Source organism: Micropterus salmoides, unplaced genomic scaffold (assembly GCF_014851395.1).
Source record: "Micropterus salmoides isolate LMB-PRFRI ecotype aquatic unplaced genomic scaffold, ASM1485139v1 Ms_hic_scaffold_15, whole genome shotgun sequence".
In the NCBI taxonomy this organism is placed as follows: Eukaryota; Metazoa; Chordata; class Actinopteri; order Centrarchiformes; family Centrarchidae; genus Micropterus; species Micropterus salmoides.
This window is the reverse complement of record NW_024040596.1, coordinates 23,111,997-23,130,897: the sequence shown is the minus strand read 5'-3', so window position 1 is coordinate 23,130,897 and position 18,901 is coordinate 23,111,997. Positions and strand designations below refer to the sequence as shown.

Here is an 18,901-nt window from a genome sequence, read left to right as displayed (position 1 = left end):
GGCATCTAGGCAGAGAACAAAATAAGATGGGCCTATAAAAGTGTTTGTGTTATTTATTTTTAAATATATATATATATTTTTTTATGTAGCTCTCCTGTACTGGTACAAACCAAACAAGTTGCCCTGGAGAAAGTATGAACAAATCAAATTAAACGTTGTTAGGCCTAAAATAAAACAAACTCCAAAAAAGATACTTAATTACAGTAGCTATACTTGCTTTTGAATTTATGATTAAAATGATTTAAATCTTTATTTACATTTCTGAAATTTTATGGGGAGCATTTGAAGGCAGCTTAAACTATCAGCATTACCTGGCATAGTTTATGCAAATTCATTCTCTTCAAGGTATAAAAAATAGTGGAGGCTAGATAAAAAAACAAAATCCCAAGTAAACCCGAGAGAGAGAGAGAGAGAAAGAATAGTATTTGTAGCCCAACACTTTATACTGATTTAGCGCTGCATTCTTCAGCCCAGTTTTATCTGAGCAAATTAACTAGGATAAACAACAGATGATAAAATCTCTTGTCTTCCTCACCAGACAGTGCTACCAGCCGCCCTGTTTTCAAAAAATCCCACACAGAAAGCCTTTACACTGTGTACATGTCCTGATGGCATCCTGGAGAACAGCCCATGGTGTCTGTCTCAAACATTAAATTGAACAGTTTTTACCTGCACTTCACCACCAGAGTAACACTGGCATTTAAAAGTCCCCAGTGCATCTTTTTGAAAAGTAAAGAGAAGAAACCATAAAAAGGCCAAGTTCAATAAATAAATCATGCCTCCTCATGTGGCTGGTGATATGTGCAGGGGATAGGAGAGCTAATTAGGTGGACAGTTACTATTTTAATCCTGTTGCGCTTAATTGTATAAATGTAATTACTTAAAGGCATCCATAGGGAAATGTAGGTAGAAACCACCCTCAATGAAAGGTACATTTTTTTTTATTTCAAAGAACATTATAAGTTTGCTCTGTTACAAAAGCAGTTTTAAAATCCTGGGTAAAGGATATTTTCCTGGAATATTTTAAATATACAGAATTATACATATGCAGCAGATTCTGAGACTGAAGTTACTTGCCCAAGTTGTGTCCTGGTCATTCTTTGATTTATACAGAAAAACAAGGCATCCAGTGGTAAATTAATGTTTACAAAGCTAAGGTGCAATGTCACTGACAAAACCAGTTATTCATATACATCTAATATACAAAGCCTTTAATATGAGGCGCGAAAAGGAAAAAGACAGTTCTGACTAAAAAAATAACTACGGATCTACTGCAACAGGACTGTAAACTCTATAAAAGCTAGTTCTTAATTTTAACCCCTAAACTGCAGACAAACCAATAGTAGGTTTAAAACATGTCTCGCTTTCTTCTTATTAACGGCAACTAAAGACTTCTGAAGTTTTTGAACATTTTGCCTGGACAATGAAAGTAAAAGCAGAAGCACAGTAATAATTACACATTCTCCAACCAAGTAAATTACACATGTATAATGTCTCTGTCATATATATATATATATATATATATATATATATATATCTCAAAGTACAGGCAATGTCATTGATTTTTTTTTTCAATTTTGAAATTTAAGTAAATAGACATGAAATTCAGATTCGTGTTTTTGCATAAAACATGGATTCCTAACAAGTTCCGCTAAGCAGAAGAGACTCCACACAAAGATAGGAGGCAGGAAGGTACTGATATTAATCGTGAACAGGTGCTGCATTTCATCAGATTAATAAACACAAAAGAGATCCAACTAACCATTTCTCAACCTAATTACGAAACGCTGCTCAATGAAGTCATACAATGTAAAATCTGATTATCCTTGTGAAAATCAGTATCATTTTACAATGATGAAGAACCTATTATGGGTAAGCCCTCAAACCCTTACATAGGTAAAACATACATACATGTGCACACACACACATACACACAAAAAATATCAACTTAAATATATCAAATGCAACCACAGAATGCATTAAAAGGCAATGAGTTTATGGGAAAGTCATTTTTGAACCATTTACACAAATATAACTGTTAACACACATATCTGATGGTTGAAAATATCGTTTATACTTCAGAAATTCTGTTCAAAACAGATCAGCTCCAGTGATGGATGCTGGTGAGGGAAGGAAACCAAGATGGTCACTAAAAGCTAAAAGGAAAACAACACATTTAGGCCATAATCACATTGCTGTAGATATATTTGAAAATGCCTTTTAGTGTCACTAGTTATAGCGCTAGTATATCGTGTATGTCTGCAAAGGCTGACGGCCATTCATGAGCGCCTTGGAACAGCTCAGTTTTCCCTGTACAAACTACAACGTGAGACTGGTGTTTCCAATTTGATTTATGAATGCTTTCAAAAAGTTGTGTTTTTATCGGCTTGCACACAGTCTATACTGGACACGTTTCAGCCGTGATCTATACCACTGTCTAAAGCAGTAGTACACAGCGTTTTACATGCAGACCTGCAATTTTAGTCTATTTTATACCAATCTGCACAAATAATTACACTGATCTTGCATTTTGCTACATTTGTCTACTGCACAACAGTACTGTGGCTGAAAGTATCCAGTGTAGAAGCTGACAGGGGACTGCAGCTGCTCCACTGCGGTGTAGACAAGGTAGTGTCAATAGATGGCCACAAGTGAGAGAAAATTCAGCATTACTTCACATTTATCTACATGAGAGTGGACATTTCCCGAGCCTCTGTTACCACCTTAGAAGATGTTCTTTGAAGGGGGTCAATTCAGAAATAGCATTGTGTGGGAGTAGCGTTGAGTTGAACTGTGGATTGTAAAATTTCTTCAGAATTAGGCAACGACTGCTCATTACATGGCCGTGGTAATGGTGAGCAAACCTAACTTTTCTTCTGTGTTGACCTGCAACGTTTATGAAGACCAGCGCCGCATTTACTGTCTGCCAGGAAAAAGAAGTGACGGACAGGAGAAAACTCCTGACACCATGTTAAGCCTCACATACAGAAGCTGAGGACATGCACACAGAGAGAGTCCTGACTCAGTGAACAACAGACCTGCATCAGATACACACCTCAGTTGTTTCAACTTTTGTGAGGTGTGTTCAATTCAGCTCAGGCACAAAAATGGCTAAAGGAATGTTCCCAAAGCAATTGCCACACACACAGTCACACACACAGTCACACACACAGTCACACACACAGTCACACGAGGTAAGCCTAACGAACACACCACTGGAAACTGAAATATCTGGAGTATGTATTAATTTTAGGTCTGCTGTCAGTTGGAGTTTTACAGCAGAGGCTGCTGATAATATGCTGCCTGCTGCTGCTGCTGCTGATGAGGAGCCTGGTGAGGAGGAGCAGCCACAGGATAGGACACAGGAGCCATGCTGGAGTTGTGATAGGTCGACATGTCCATGGCCACGCCCGCATGGGGTGGGTAAGGAGCTCCAGCAGCTTGGTTCATGTACTGAGCATTCATACCACTGCTGTAAAAAAAAAAATACAGATGTGACACTTAGCACCAACACCAAATACAGAAAGTGAGTCTCAACATGTAGCTACAAACAATGGAGTTGGTGCTGATCAGTGTTGTACAGCAGTTACTTTAAAACGAAAATTACCAACCACAGAAACGAAAGAAGGCATCAGAAGGAGATTTTATGTATGACCCTTGAGCCGGTTGAGGCAAAAGAAGGTCAAGTTAGAAATACGTAGGAGAAATGTGATGCTACCAAGCTGACCGATCACAGTTCTTGCTGTCTGCATTGCCGCGATGTGAAGATACATTTTTGGGGAGGTGCTACGCTGTAGCCTGATGAGCACCTGATGTAACAGTTGAACACAGTTCACTGCACTGAACAGAAACTTTATGGGTGATTTGCAGACATTTTCCATAACATCATATAAACTTATATTGGAAAATGATAAAGTATATAATGATACTGTATTTCATTGAGCTCTAATACAATCTATATTTGATTTAAAGCTACAATAAATATATCTTATTACCTCCAAAACCAACACAACATACCATATTATTATGATGAACAGTGATGCAAAAATAACTTTCTGTTAACCTGATTTGAAAAACCAGAGTCAATATACTTATTTGTTTCTATCGTTTCAGATTTTCCCATAAAATGCCCATTTTTTAAGTAGACCTTAATTTCTGAAGTATTACAAATTCACAGTGGTAAAAATAAAAACTTGTTCATAACATAGTTAAGCCCCTTATCTGTACTAGTCTATGCCACTGACATTACCAGTACACTACCTGACCTGTTAACTAACCAATATTCAAAACTAGTAGCTCATTAATGCTAAAAGATCTGAGGCGTCGAGCCACCTTTATCAGTCGCATGATGTGACCCACGTCATTATTTGTATTTGGCGTGTCTCTGCAGAGTTTTTAAATCTGATTTGTGAGGTCCTGTTTACAGTGGTGGGGCTGTAATTCTTACCTCATGTAGGGAGGCTGAACAGCTTGGCCGTTGGGTGGGGCTGAGACGTTGGGGGGCAGTGAGTGCAGTGGTCCGGGCTGGTCGGTGGGCAGAGCGTAGGGCTGCGCAGGAGGACCCTGGGGCATTGCAGGAGGCATGTAGGTAGGGCCGGCCGGGCCAAGGTAGCCCTGAAGATAACACAGAAAGAGGAGCATATCGGCTTTAATAAGTGCTGAGAGCATCATTGTTACGGCAACAGCAAACACTCGAACCCTTTAAGCGTTCTCGCTGTATGCTTGTAGTTCCCCGGATGTAGTGCCCCTATCACTTCCTGGTTCCCGTTTTGATGATCTTGATTGGAGCAGCACCCGGTCCAGGGATTCAATGCAGAGGATGTGATTCGGGGACTAAGAAGCTATAAATGCTTGGCCAGCTTGACTGTGGAGGCGGCTGGGGTTTTGAGCTCGCTAATATGACTCATTATTGTTTCAGGCTGTTGGATATTAATTGTTCAAATTCTGTGAAACTAGTATTGAGGTTATCCTTAACTACCTAGGGACTGGGCTAGTGTTAAGAAACACTAGAAGGAGGGGTGCTGTTTTGACTGTTTTTATGGTCAGATCAGTCTTATTTATTTTGAACAACATGCACAGGTTCTTTTCCCTTTGTAGTTTGCCTCGTGTATTTTTGGTTTTATCTGCATTCTTTGCAAATAAACAGAGAAATTTCAAAATAAAAGTACAAACAAAATGTTTTATAAACTGTAAATACTACAAAGCAAACACCCAGTCACAACATACAGAAATAAGTAGTATTTAAAGAAATTGTTTGACATTTTGGGTAACACGTACTTGGATTTGATGTGACTTCAGATTTCAGACTCCAGTAAGTCACTATGCCAATTGGTCTTCGTGCTAAGCTAAGCTGAGCTGAGCTAAGGGTTGCTGGCTGTAGCTTCACATTTAGCGTACAGGCATGACAGTGGTTTAATAAATCCTCATCCAACTCTTGGCAAGAAAGTGAATAAGTGTATTTCCCGATTGTCAAACTATTCCTGTAAGCCCTAATTAAGTACAAAAACGACAACACATTTAATTGAACTATTATAAAACCTCAAATGTCTAAGTTCTCATATCCTCTCAAATGTTGTTTCTTTGTTTCTGACCTTATAAACCCCAAGAGTTTCTTTGCATTTCCTCAGAAAGTTAACATAAACTGTCTGTCTCAGGTTGACCCTAGCAAGTCTAATAAAAATACATCATTCAATATTTGGCTGGGAGTTAGACACAGAATGTGAGACATAAAACACCCAGCCATGTTGCATGAATAAAGTGAAGAATATTCCAGTTACTTTTCACACTTTCAAATTATAAGGAACAGCATCAGCAACACAGATATACAATAGCTGTTTTATAATATAAGATGATATCAAATATGAACAGTATAAGAATTTTACTTTTCTAATTCTACTGTATAACAGAATCCTTGTTACTGCAGGTGGACTAACCATCTGGTGGGGAGCTTTACAGTACTTGCAAAAAAAAAAAAGAAAAATGAACGATGAAGGGCAAAAAACGAACACAGAAAGAACAAGTAGCACTCTGGTGTGGGCCTGCCCAATGAAGTCGACATTTCTCTAAATCTCAGGGGAGAGACAGTGACATCAATCACTGCAGAGAAACAGCCTCTGCCAAGAAAATCCAGGCAGCCGCCAACTCTCCAGGGAGGAAAAAAAGGGTTGACTGAATGTCAAGCTATCAGGACGAGTACAAGGAACAACAAAATCAACTGCTTTACTGGCCAAATATAACACACGAGTAGAGGATGTGAGAAATGAAATATGAGAATAATAGCAAGGTATATTTCTTCTGACTGCTCTTAATGATTTTCTCTACATTAGTCTTCAATTGTCTCCATGACCTGAAAAACATCACATCAGGAAATCAATGGAATTAATTAAGAGTGAAAGTCTACTCAGTGTTGACCTTAATTATGCAGGGTACTCATGGGTGGCCACAATGGGAGTTAACACATTTTGTCAAAACAAACCTCTTCTTTAACACAGAAAATATTCAGCGTTCTGTCAACCAACCGTTAACTGAATCCACCTTAAATTATGTATGACTTGGTACTGCTTTATATTGACTCGACGGTCAACACGCATCACAAAACAGAGACGAAGATGACTGCAGCACAACAGCAAGCTTGAATGTTGTGATTTTGATGGTGTGAAGTTTTCCAAGCATACATGAATTCAACGTATGCTTTTTATAGGGAAATTAAGCCCAATCATCTGCCAAACTTAATTTATGTGTGCAAGTTGCCTATCATTTAGACAGGAGACATACTGTAAAACTAGCTACAGTTTCTGTGGCATTACACTTTAACCATATTCATGTCGCTACAGAAGAAGCAAACTCTTCGGAGAACACCAAATCCAAACTAAAATACTTTCCTTATGTCATAACACCAACACTTGTCCTGTCATTGCTAGTGTAGACAGTATTGATACATGAGCCAGCCAATGGCAATCCAGTCTAAAAATGCAGAATGAGCTAGGTACTCATGTTATTTTGTACTTTGTCTTGGGACCTTATCATTTGGCTGTGTACCGCTGTTTTGTGGTTGGCTAGCTGGCTGGCTAACTGATCTAGACAGGCTTAGACATGTTTTAATGTACTATGATGCACATCGACATAAATGAAATGTTTAAGTATAAATGCTAAAGATTAAATGATTGCTCAAGTGAGAATTTGGGCAGCACAGAGGACAACTTTGGGGCATTTTCCTGACCTGCATGGCTACAGCTTGGTTGCCGGTTGGTGCGTACTGCGCCTGCATCTTGGAGTAGGCAGAGTAGAACGGAGCCTCGTTCATGAGCTTGTTGTAAAGCTCCAGGGCCTCCAGAACTTTCACATTCAACTCTGACCACTCTGAGTGTTTCCTGCAAAACAGAGAGAGGCAGTTATTAGATAAGAATATTTTTATTTGTGTCCTACAGATTTCCCCACTGGTCTTTCAAAGTCTCAACAGCTAATTGTTGCTATCTTTATCCTACATTTCATAAATGCTGATGGATGTTAGATAATCTCAGACTAGAAGTGGAAGAGAAAGTACTATAAAAGTACAATTAGTTTGATTAACTTTTACTTAAGTAAAAGTAAAATTACTGGTATAAAAATCTACTCAAGTAAAAAGTAGCTCATTTAAAATGTACTCAGAGTAAACATTACTTTGTTCCTTTTCTAACCTCCTAACTTATTTATAATGATTTAATATTAAATTTATACTTATTTAATTAAGTTGCAGTCTTTTGTGTTTTGATAACGGACAAAGCCATATCGCCCTTTAGATTTTAGTTCGTTTGACAGATATTTTGCCAAAGCAATGGCACAAAACAACATTAGAGACCTTTTATGTTCAAATGCATCCAGCATGTCATTCATTAACTTTCCACCTCTGTCTCGGACACTTAGATGAGCCTTAAATCAGTAATAATAATGTTCACATCTATAAACACACTACCTGTCAATCTCCTGTAGCTTCTCATCAATCAGCGGGTTCATCTGTTCACATGCACCTGTTCAGATATTTACAGTTAGGAAGGGAGAAAAAAAACAGAGTTAGAAAACAATAGTGTAGCTCACATTGCATAGCAGAGCAACTAGATTTACACCAGCTTTAAGGTTTATACCCTCCAGCTGGATCAGCTCTAGGGAGTCTGGAGCCGGATCTGCAGGATCTGCATTCTGCAGTAGTGCCAGTGTTCTGTCCATCTTCCCCTGTGTGGGGGGGGGGAGGAAAGAAAGAAAGAAAGAAAGAAAAAGAGAGAGAGAGAGAGAGCGCAAGTTTGGGTTGGTAGTCTGACTGAGAGGTAATTTGGGTTTGTAAAAGATGTGCACTGAGTAAATGTAGTACCTCGTCAATGAAGACGGGCTCAGGCTCGACTTTGGTTTCCAGAGTTGTCTCTTCAGGACTGGCTGTCATTTCAACATAAGCCACTGTGGAGGAAAAGGACTACCTCAATAAGCACTTCTGAAACTAATTTGCTCCAGTTTAAAATAGCTGAAGAGCACAGAGGCTGGTATGTTTTCTAAAAGGTTACAATGTTTACTTTCAGATTCAACAGAAAGACTCACCTGTCTCTGGCTCAGCATTCAGATTGGTTGTGACAAAGTTGGAGGGGAAAAGCCCCACTCCTCTGTGGTTCTCTCCTTTCCACCAGTTTGGATCGCTATAAACAAAAATCACAAAAAAGGCATTAACATCAATGTATGAGCTTCTAAGAGGGAGCCATACTGAGTTTCAGAGTTTCCGACCAGACAGAGCCATCACAATACAAAAAAACCCTTATTAACTGCTAAATGGGTCATGCCGGTGTGTTCCTTACTTTATTTGTGGAACAGACAAAAGGTAGGATTTATTGCATAGGTGTTGCAATAGACTGCATGTAGCAAAAAAATATATATATATAAAATCCTGCTTGCCTGCATTTCATAATCTAAGAATATCACAAATTTGATTGATTGATTAATCCAGTGGTCAAATGAGTTGCCTTATTTTGATAATATTGTCAAGCAAAATTGTCAAAACATTTGCTGGTTCCAGCTTCTTAAATGTAAATAATTTGCTGCTTTTCTCAACAATATTTAATCAGCAGAATAATCGGCAATTGTTGCAGCTCTAGTCTGAAGGAAACTGATCAGGTAGTCTGCAACAGAAATGGTAGAGCACAAAAATTGCTATTTTTAAGATAAAGCAGAGCTGATTCATGATTGGACAAGTTATGAAACAATACCTGTCATCCAAAACCAGAATAAGTTCTCCAGTTTTGAAGGTCAGCTCATTATCTTCAGCTGCTTCAAAATCGTACAGCGCACGCACCTTCCGGGCCTCTTGCCCCCCACTACCGTTGGTGCAGTTTGGGGGGTCAGAAGACACAGTCAGGGGCCGTGTCTCCGCCTGCTGCTTCTGCTCCTGCAAGGACAGCTCGATGGCTGGGAGAGGTGGAGGTTTGGATGGGAGGAAGAGAGAACAGAAGACAAGTGGAAAGGAGAAGAGGATGTTTGTCAAACGACCAACGCGTAGTCTTGGCACAGACACAGGATTGATCTCCCCCCCCAAAATACAAACAGTTCTCAGAAGACTGCTTAAATGTAAGGTGAAAATAATGGGAACATAAAATCTAGACAATAATCAATTTAAACTGTTCTACTGCTTAGAAAAAGGAGTACTTTTCTGAGAATACTGGTATACACTGATAACATTTAGCCTTAAATATACAGTGCAGCAGTTGGAAAGTATGTATCTGTTGTAGAAAATGATGCTTAAAACAACAGATGAAGTGCACTAATGATGATAAAGGTGCATGTACAGTTTAATGATGCAGTCTCACTTTACCTTTGGCCAGGTTGTCATCATCTGATGCTTTGCCCGCAGCAGGTGTGCTGACCTTCGTGGAGGACCCCTGTGGCCAATATAGAAAGATAAGGTCACATCTCTGTGCGTGTGTGTACATATACAGGAGGGAGTGAGAGTGTAGTGTAAAACTGATTTCCAGTGACTGTAATGCCACCTGCAGTTCATGTTGGGTACTACTGGTTGGTCAGAGATGTGGCACTAGCCTTTGGAGAGAAACCTTCCACACAGCTGTCTCATTACCTTTTGTCTAAGGTAACCTGAGGCAGCTCTGTGACACGGCAATGAGGTCAACGTGGACAAAACAGGTCAACTGTACTAAAAAAAACAACTCCTCACACACATATTCACAGCAGGCGAACTAATGCTGGTAGTATTACAGAAACTATTACAGAAAGTATTACAGAGGCTGGTCCATTGTCTTTGTTCCACATACAGTATAAATGCTAATTTTACATACGGAAGATTTACAGGGTGTAGGATGCAAGCTGTAATTTCCCCCTAATTTGGAACACAAATCAAATGTTTATGGTATGATGTATTTTGAATAAAGACGGGACAAGTCACAAGTGAGATTTAAGCAAATCATTGCAGAACTTGAAGAGATTAGAACCAATAAGTCTAGTCTTGAGTTGTAAAACAAAAACAAATGATTCCCCATCCAGGTAATAGAACTTCTAAACAATGTGATATCAGAACAGCAAATACACCTGAGCAAACACACAGCGGATTTATGCATATGTTAGTACACAGTGCCCGAAAGTGCTTCATGGGCAAATGCCTTAAGCTCACAAAATCAAAAAATAATCGGCGCATTACAGAGCACCAGAAATACATACACCTTTATATTACATTACAATGTCATCTATAGGCACCCTCCAAAAGCTGGTGACTAGAAGAGTGCCAGTTCGTGATTGTGGCAACTTTAACCTATAGACTGTGCAGGCATGAAAACCAAAAGAGTGGTCAACAACATGGAATGAAAAACTCATTTGTTTGGCTTGAAACAAGTGTGACCGAAAACAGACAAAAAAAGACACCTAAAAAGGACTTTAAGTATAACCTTATAGCTAAAGGTAAATATCACATTTGGTTTGGTTTAGTGAAATACGTTCTCTGCATTTAAACCATCACAAGCCAGTGCACTGATCAAAGGGTACTGACATGAACAATCTATTTTTTTGATGATGGACCACGCAAACACGGGGAGAACATGCAAACTCCACACAGACTGGGAATCAAACCTGGGACCCTCTTGCTGTGAGGCGCTGAACACTGCTGCCATAAATGCTATAAATACAAAGAAGCATTGCCACAGCTTGAGTCCCACTACCTGCTGCTGTTTGCTCATCAGCTGGCAGAGATTAAATGTCATACCTGCTGCCTCTTGTGCCACCTGCTCCCCATTAAAACAGATTTCACAGCACACCACCACAACCAAACAGCCAGTGGTGACAAAGGGAGGATGGGACAGCATATGACATCCAAGACATCTCTGATCATTCCTATTCTGGATAAAATCTAATACAATCTAAATACAACAGCTCTGCCATAAAACCACCACAAAACACCTCTCAATATAATGCAGGCTAATAAAATGCTGAATGCAAGAATGAACCTGCTCCCTTCTGTCTAAATGAATAAACACAGGGTATGGGTTTATAAATTTGCCTTTTAAGAGGTAATCAGTGTTTCTGTATGTTAGCAAATGTGTTTCACAACTTCACAGAGCATGCATAATTTGACAGTAAATAACACATGGGGAAAGACAAATAAAGTGAAAAATACGTCATACCTCAGTATACACAATTTGTGTTGATGTCTGACTTGCTCAGTAATTTCTCTTTTCTCCCTTAAAACACACATCTGGAGTGACAAAATCAATGTCTAAAGAAGCAAAGCTCCCACTAAGTAACACAAACTATTAGCCAAAGAGGGACTACAACCACAGATGAAACAGATGTAGGTCAGCTCCTTTATGACAACCTGAGAGCAAAGCTTACTTCAACCCTTGAAACATGTAAGGTTGTTGTATAACAATTCATACAGATATTAAACACACAAAGAATAGACCATAAAACAAGAAGAGAACACCCGTCCCCAACGATCATAAAGACAATCCTGGTCCTGAGACATACGCACATTCCTGCAGAATTATGTAAAATATGTCAAAAGGAAATTGCACAGTAAAAGACTTGCCACACAAACGCAGACGGAAGAGCGCTACTAAACCTGAGCCTTCACACTGGCAACACACTGGTCTGCAATGAAACTACAGCCATAACTGCTGCTTCAGGCTCACCACTCCACAAAAAGCCTCCACACACACTTATTTTGTTATTGTGGTCTACGGACTGGAACTGTAATTAAAAGGAAGAAAACTAGCAAAACAAAGCAGCGTGAAAGAACTGGTAAAACTACAGGGGAGGAGGAAAAGAAGGTCAAACGCAACATTGTGATTCCATACGTGTCTGGAGTATCAGAGAAACTCAGGAGGATTTTTAACAAACATAACATCCCTGTGTTTTTTAAACCCAAGAACACACTAAGACAGATACTGGTACACCCCAAAGACCGCACACCCAAACACAAGAAAAGCAATCTAGTGTATGCGGTCCAATGCAGTGAGGAATGCACAGACCTGTATATTGGGGAGACTAAACAACCACTACACAAACGCATGGCTCAACACAGAAGGGCCAACTCCTCAGGTCAAGACTCTGCAGTCTACTTACATCTGAAGGACAGAGGACACTCGTTTGAGGACCACCAGGTGCACATTTTAGACAGAGAAGATGGATGGTTTGAAAGAGGTGTCAAGGAAGCCATCTACACCAGGGTTGAGAAGCCGTCATTGAACAGGGGAGGGGGTCTACGCCACCACTTATCCCCCACTTACAATGCTGTCCTTTCATCACTTCCCAGGAAACTCAACAAACGTAACCTATTGGCCTCAGGTGAAGATACCAACGATGGTCGTTCAGTCTTGGCCACAGGTAGTCTTAACGACTGTAACGACTGTCGTCACAGCAACAAGGAACATTAACGAACCAGCGGTATCGATGACCCGAGATAACGACCCCACTGAGGTTAAATAGCTGAGTTTCCCTGCCAGTCAGTCAGAACTGAAGAAGTCCTTCGGATGAGGGACGAAACGTCTTCCAGTATCTTCAACCAAGTCCAGTTGCCCTTGATTTTAACCTTCGTTGGATAAGAACCGGTAACTCATTACATCTGCTGAATGACATTCAAGTCAAAACATGCAGTTTCCAGCATATGAGACAAAGTGTTACGACGCAACTGGATTTAACAAAATGCTGCTAAATCTGGCGGTGGCTGAAAGGTCTTCCATGCCAACAGCCACTTTGGAAAGCAACAAAATTGTAGTAGAGCTGGCTGGTATCATGGTGAAAGTAGCAAATGGAAAACATTTTATTCTTTCAAAGAAGTGGACTAAATCATAAAGGCTCGACATGAATAAAAGTGTTTGGCAAATTCAATATGTTTAGGGATGCACCGAAATGAAAATTCTTGGCTGAAGCCGAATATAATGAAAAACTTTCCCAAATACCGAACAAGGTTTTTCACAGAGACTACGGTGGGTGGGTCAGAGGCCCAAGAGGGTCTGGTAAAGTAAATTACATGTGTCCATTTACTCTTCATGTACACATGTAATATGTTTTATACTTTCTGTGAATATAATCCAATTCATCTTTTTTCCATACTTATTTAGAAAGCGGACGTTGTCACATGTGTATCCTCGCGCTAAATTCATCAAGTCTGACCAAATTTGATAAATAACGTTGTATGTGGTTCTCGTGTCGCGTAACATGAAGACTTCATAGCCTCTCTTCAGGTAGGACTCTCATACTGCAACACTTGTCTTTGTAAAGAGAGAAAATGACAGGAGAAAGTCACTAACCTGCTGGTCAGCTTGCACTGGTCCGTTATAGTGGATTTACCATAAATGCAAGAATACGTGTGCAGTCCAAATTTAGGTGCGGCTAGCTTAATCACCTTCTCACAAACGAGTGACAGAAACCCTCAAAGTGGGTCAGACTGTTTGTTGCCTTTTCTAAGAAGTCAGCCACAGATGGAGTGGATGTGCTGCGAGACAATTCAGCAGAAAAGTGTCTGCAAACAGCGATTTTGCGTCTTTGTCAGACACTTTAAAATGCTTCCACACTGCAGACATGTCAACGTAATTGTTCGGTAAAATTTGTTTGGTCTTTCGACTTATTAGGCCGATTCATTTCGGTTGCTGAACATTCTGTGCATCCCTAAATGTGTTCAAGATATTTCTTTGTGTACAAAGGAGGCATCTTGGATTTCTTAACTGTGATGGTTAAATCAGGAACCAGATGTTGAAAAAACAACAGGGAATAAGATGGTATAATTGAAGTTTCAACCTTGTACCCATTGATTGATTCAATTTAAATGTACCATGTAAAAGATATAAATAATGGTTGTAATGTTGTCTTGTAAGATTTGTACTTTTTGTCATTTATGCATATCTGATAACACTACAATATACTATAAATAATGCAGTGTATATGAAGAAAAGGGGGGTGGGGGGCATCAGATAACACCCTGATGAATGATAAATTCAAGACAGCATTTGATTTGCTTTGCTTCTTTTGCTTTGTGTACATCTTGTAAATTAGAAATTTACATTTTTTATGTCATCATACCAGTGAGGATGCAGAGGGGAAGCTGATGCCCTCGTCTTTCAGAGACTTGATGGTGGCACCGATCAGACTGAGCTGTGGGTCCTTCTGGAAGTCTTCTGCCCACTCCACCATCAGAGCCTTGAGCTTTTCACACACCTTAGGGTGGGCCTACAGAGGACATGCAAACAAACAGCTGTGTTGCTTTCTCCTGTGTTTTCATGCCAGTAGGATACTCTAGGGCTCTTAAAGGACAGTAGATGGTTGGGGAGGAGGAGAGGGGATTTTTTTTTTTAATACATACTTTGCTCAGCACACTCCGTACTTCACTGGCAAATTCCCTGGAGCAGATTTCCAAGTGGAATATTTTGCCACAGTTTGACACACAGGCACCCAGCAACTGCAAGAGAAGTAGTCAGAATTATAAAAATTAGATTAAACAGCTGGTATATAGTGAATTATCGCAAAAAAGGATCAGTTTTCAATGCGTTTCTTTTCTACCCCTCACTTTACTGAATTATTTAAATACACATTAATAGTAGGTGACACTTTTGTAATTCTAAATGGTTTTGATGATGAGAGGGTTATAATTATCTGAATGGATGGACGCAGAGATCTAAATATAGAGCAGGGCCATGCGACAGTATTTGCTCATGATGACTCAGACGCAGAAACAAGCTCTCATATTGTACATCTGAGATAAACCCTCTGAGTATTAAATCTTCCACTTTCCTGTATGGCTTTAACAATATGACTATTAAAATCAATTACAGCAGCAAGCTCAATTGCTGCTAAATTGCATTGGTAAACACTGATTTCTTACACCTAAATGGGACAGAAGAGTTTGACCATCCCCAAATCTTCCTTTTTTCAAGGATAATTTTGTATCCTTGGGTTTTAAATGGTGATTTTGGACATCTGCGGCAGCCATATGACACAAAATATGCAATATGTCTGGGAAAACCCTGGTACTGTAGCTGCCTGTCTGTTATTTCCATTTTGAGCAAAACTATTTGCATATGAACAGGTTTTTGCAGTAGAGTTGTTGATGGCATGTCTGCCGTATCCAAGACGTGTGTACATTTGGTGGCATGAATGTATAGCAGCAACTCACGTTGAGGGCCTGCATGGCGACATGAGGCACTTTGTGGTTGACTCTCTTCATAATGGATCTCAAGCTGTCCTTTGGTCTGAAACAGAAGAGAAAGTAATATGATTAATTGCTAGTACAACAATTACTAAAAAACAAACAGTGCCCTTACACGAGACATGCTCCTGCACAGGTCCAGTGTAAACTAATTTTAAACTCAAATTCTCATACAGATGCACTGTACATACATAAGGAACCGTTTCAACCACAGTGCTGCTCAAATGCTAATGACCTCTTATTACTCAAAGGTAAAAGCCATTTTCCAGCTTACCCATTGGTTGTTGTTCCAATCTTGTCACAGATGTCCATAATGAGTCCCCAGTCATCTGTTGTGTTGTTTTCATTGGTTGCCTTCTCTGGAAATATGTCAAACAGGGAGACAGTGCATATGGTCGAGTGAGAAAAATGTCTTCACTGGCTGCTTGTCTTCAGACATAATGTATTCATGGGCAGACATGCCAGTCACAGTGGGAAAGTGTTATAGCTATGAATAGCAAGTGCTGAGCTTCCACATCTTAGAACCTGGTTAATGTAGTACCAAAGTTTTAAAATTTCTTGGAAGAGTCCTATATGGCAACTACACTACTTCACATATTATGGTGTTTTGTTGTGTGAACTTGCAGGGTTTCAGTTGAGATGGTATAAGCCATCCAAATCTTTAAGCATTTTAACTTGTGATCAGTTTAGCAGGTTTGTTAAAAAAAAACAAAAAACCCCCAAAAAACCCCAACAACTTCTCTTTCCGCCTAAAAGTTAACTAACCGCTGTGCTGTAAAATATGAGCAGGAAATCACTCAAACACACATGAGTCATGGTAAACCTTGCCATGACACTCGCCATCCTGACATTCAGAGAGCCAATATGCCCTTGACTTTAACCTTTGTTGGAGAGCCAGTTAAGTGTAACAGTGCACTGTCATCTGGTCATACAAGAACAGTGGTGTTGAAGAGACAGATAAGGAGGATGGTGACCTAGGAAATTTGCATGAAAATTTAGGTAACATGACTGTGACAAAACTCAACCAAGCTGACATATTATAATCAAACTGACTCAAAGTAGTGAAGAGTAGAAGAGAGTAGTTGATTCAGCCATCAGCTGATGCAAGATTAATTGCCAACAATTTGGATTAAGGCAGTAAACTATCAATTATATCTATTTTCCTTTACTCTGCTGATTACTTCCTTAATTGATTGTTCAATAAAATGTCAGAAAATATAGAAATATCACAAATGCTTTAATTGGCTGGTTTGTCAGTCCAAAACCAGAATATATTCCATCACCTATCACATAAGGTGAAAATAAACCAGCAAATCCTCACAACTGATAACTGGAACTACAGAATGTTTGGCACTTCAACTTGAGGATTAATTGATGATCAAAATAGCTGCTGATTAATTTTCTGTCATCGGACTAATTTTGTTAATCGATTAGCATTCATTTTGATATTTGTCGTTTTAGTCGTTTAAGTGAAAAGCAAAAATATTAACTTTAGTTCCACCTTCCCAAATAGACGGATTTTGTATCATTGTAAACGGAAGAATGAGCATTTTTCACTATTTACGATTATACTAATCGGGGGAAACGGATAACTTAACGTTACGAAGATTTAAAACAATCGTTAATCTGTGTCCTACTCCTACTGTAACATGCCAAATTTAGAAATAATCAAACAGTACACAACCAATATGACTTGCTTTGGGATCAGGTGATGTTGTAACGTTAAATGACGTTAGCACGTCTCGGTTGTTATGTCTCAAAGTTAACTCAAATGAACTGACCGATAAACTTAGTGGAAGTTGTTGGCAATCACGCAGCTTGTCAGCTACACACTAAGAAAGCAGCTGAGACTTTTGGATATCTGTTGTTACAAAAAACTGGTAGTGCTGACTAAACTTACAGCGGACTAAATAACTCATGCTAAGCTAACGTTAGCTTCAAGTGGTGTTGGCCCTGTCGCTCTCTGTCACACTCAAAACACCAAAGAAACAGCGAGTTCGCTTACCAACATCTTGATCAAATGGGTTCTGGGCAAATAAAGGCATCGTAACGATTTAAATAAAGAGCCTGACTACTTGACAAAAGACACGTATGTGTGTTCTCGGACTAAACCTAAACAAATATCTCTTCCTTGTCCATTAATCGCGAACTAGTTACTCTTCCGGAAACTTGGCTGCCTTGGATAATGCCTGAACAGTGCTTTTAAAAACCGTAATGCCGCGGGTAAATTATACACTTTTAATAGTTGTACTGCGTTTAATTAGTTTAGTTTTAACCATCAAAAGTACAGCACGTTGACATAAATTCCTATAAAAATTTTTCCAACATTGGGCACTTGCGTTGAACACCTCTGTTAACTCTAATGCGGCAAGTAAAACACTGACATCTAGTGGGGGAAAGAGGAACATGACCGCACAAAGACTTATTTTATCCTCATTTCATCATGTCCAGCACAGTCACAGTAAAGTCAGAGTAGTGGTTCTAACCCAGCCCATTAGATTTGAATATACCTTTAAAGTGCTGAATCTTAACTTTAGATTGAGATTTACAGCCATATCAGCTCAACCGTGTGGGATTTGTAGCCCTTCTACACAGTCATCCAGTTTTTGCACAATGTAGCAGGACAACAATCCTAAACCCACAATCAGAATCAGAATACAAAAGATAAATTATCCCCGATGTCACAGATACTTGCATGGCATAAAAGGATCAGAAATAATTGTAGAAGTTGGTAAGTAGAGAGTATAGTAAAGTACAAAAATCTAAGAATACAATAACAAATTATAATAAATGTGGATGTATATAGTATTATACAGTATTAATAGAAGTGTAATGATACATAGCAATATAAAGTAGTATTATACAGTATTAGTATTAGTTATTTACTTGATTTTGACTGATCAAAAAATGGATCACGTGTTTCACTTGCTGAAGCAAGAAGCAAATGTGACTGCAGTGCAGGGCTGACAGAGCATCACCAGGGAAATGACCAAGTGTTGGTGACGGTTGGTCATTGCAAAGGATTTCACACCAAATAGTAAATAAGTTCACTTTTGTGGGTCCTCAAGCAATTTGGTCACTCCTTAAGCAATCAGTTTTAATCAATTAACATAAAGAATCACTTTCTTTATTAATATGCATATTACACTAACTTGTGATAACCAGCAACAGATGCAATTATTGAAAATTGTGTGTGGTTTTGTCTGACTTTTAAATTGTTTGGCATTCTATTTGTTGTCACCT

General features: G+C 39.2%; 1 protein-coding gene across 1 annotated transcript; it reads right to left on the bottom strand.

Annotated features, from left to right (window-relative positions):
• Nucleotides 1–923: 923 nt before the first annotated feature.
• Nucleotides 924–17,839, bottom strand: stam2 (signal transducing adaptor molecule (SH3 domain and ITAM motif) 2). Its single transcript, XM_038721094.1, has 14 exons — nucleotides 17,664–17,839; nucleotides 15,933–16,017; nucleotides 15,626–15,701; nucleotides 14,816–14,911; nucleotides 14,536–14,682; nucleotides 9,827–9,893; nucleotides 9,225–9,423; nucleotides 8,566–8,660; nucleotides 8,345–8,427; nucleotides 8,121–8,208; nucleotides 7,952–8,006; nucleotides 7,220–7,370; nucleotides 4,448–4,614; nucleotides 924–3,472 (listed from the first exon to the last, which is right to left on the bottom strand). The coding sequence occupies exons 1-14, from the start codon at nucleotides 17,701–17,703 to the stop codon at nucleotides 3,274–3,276; spliced, it is 1,548 nt and encodes a 515-aa protein (XP_038577022.1). The 5' UTR covers nucleotides 17,704–17,839; the 3' UTR covers nucleotides 924–3,273.
• Nucleotides 17,840–18,901: the final 1,062 nt, after the last annotated feature.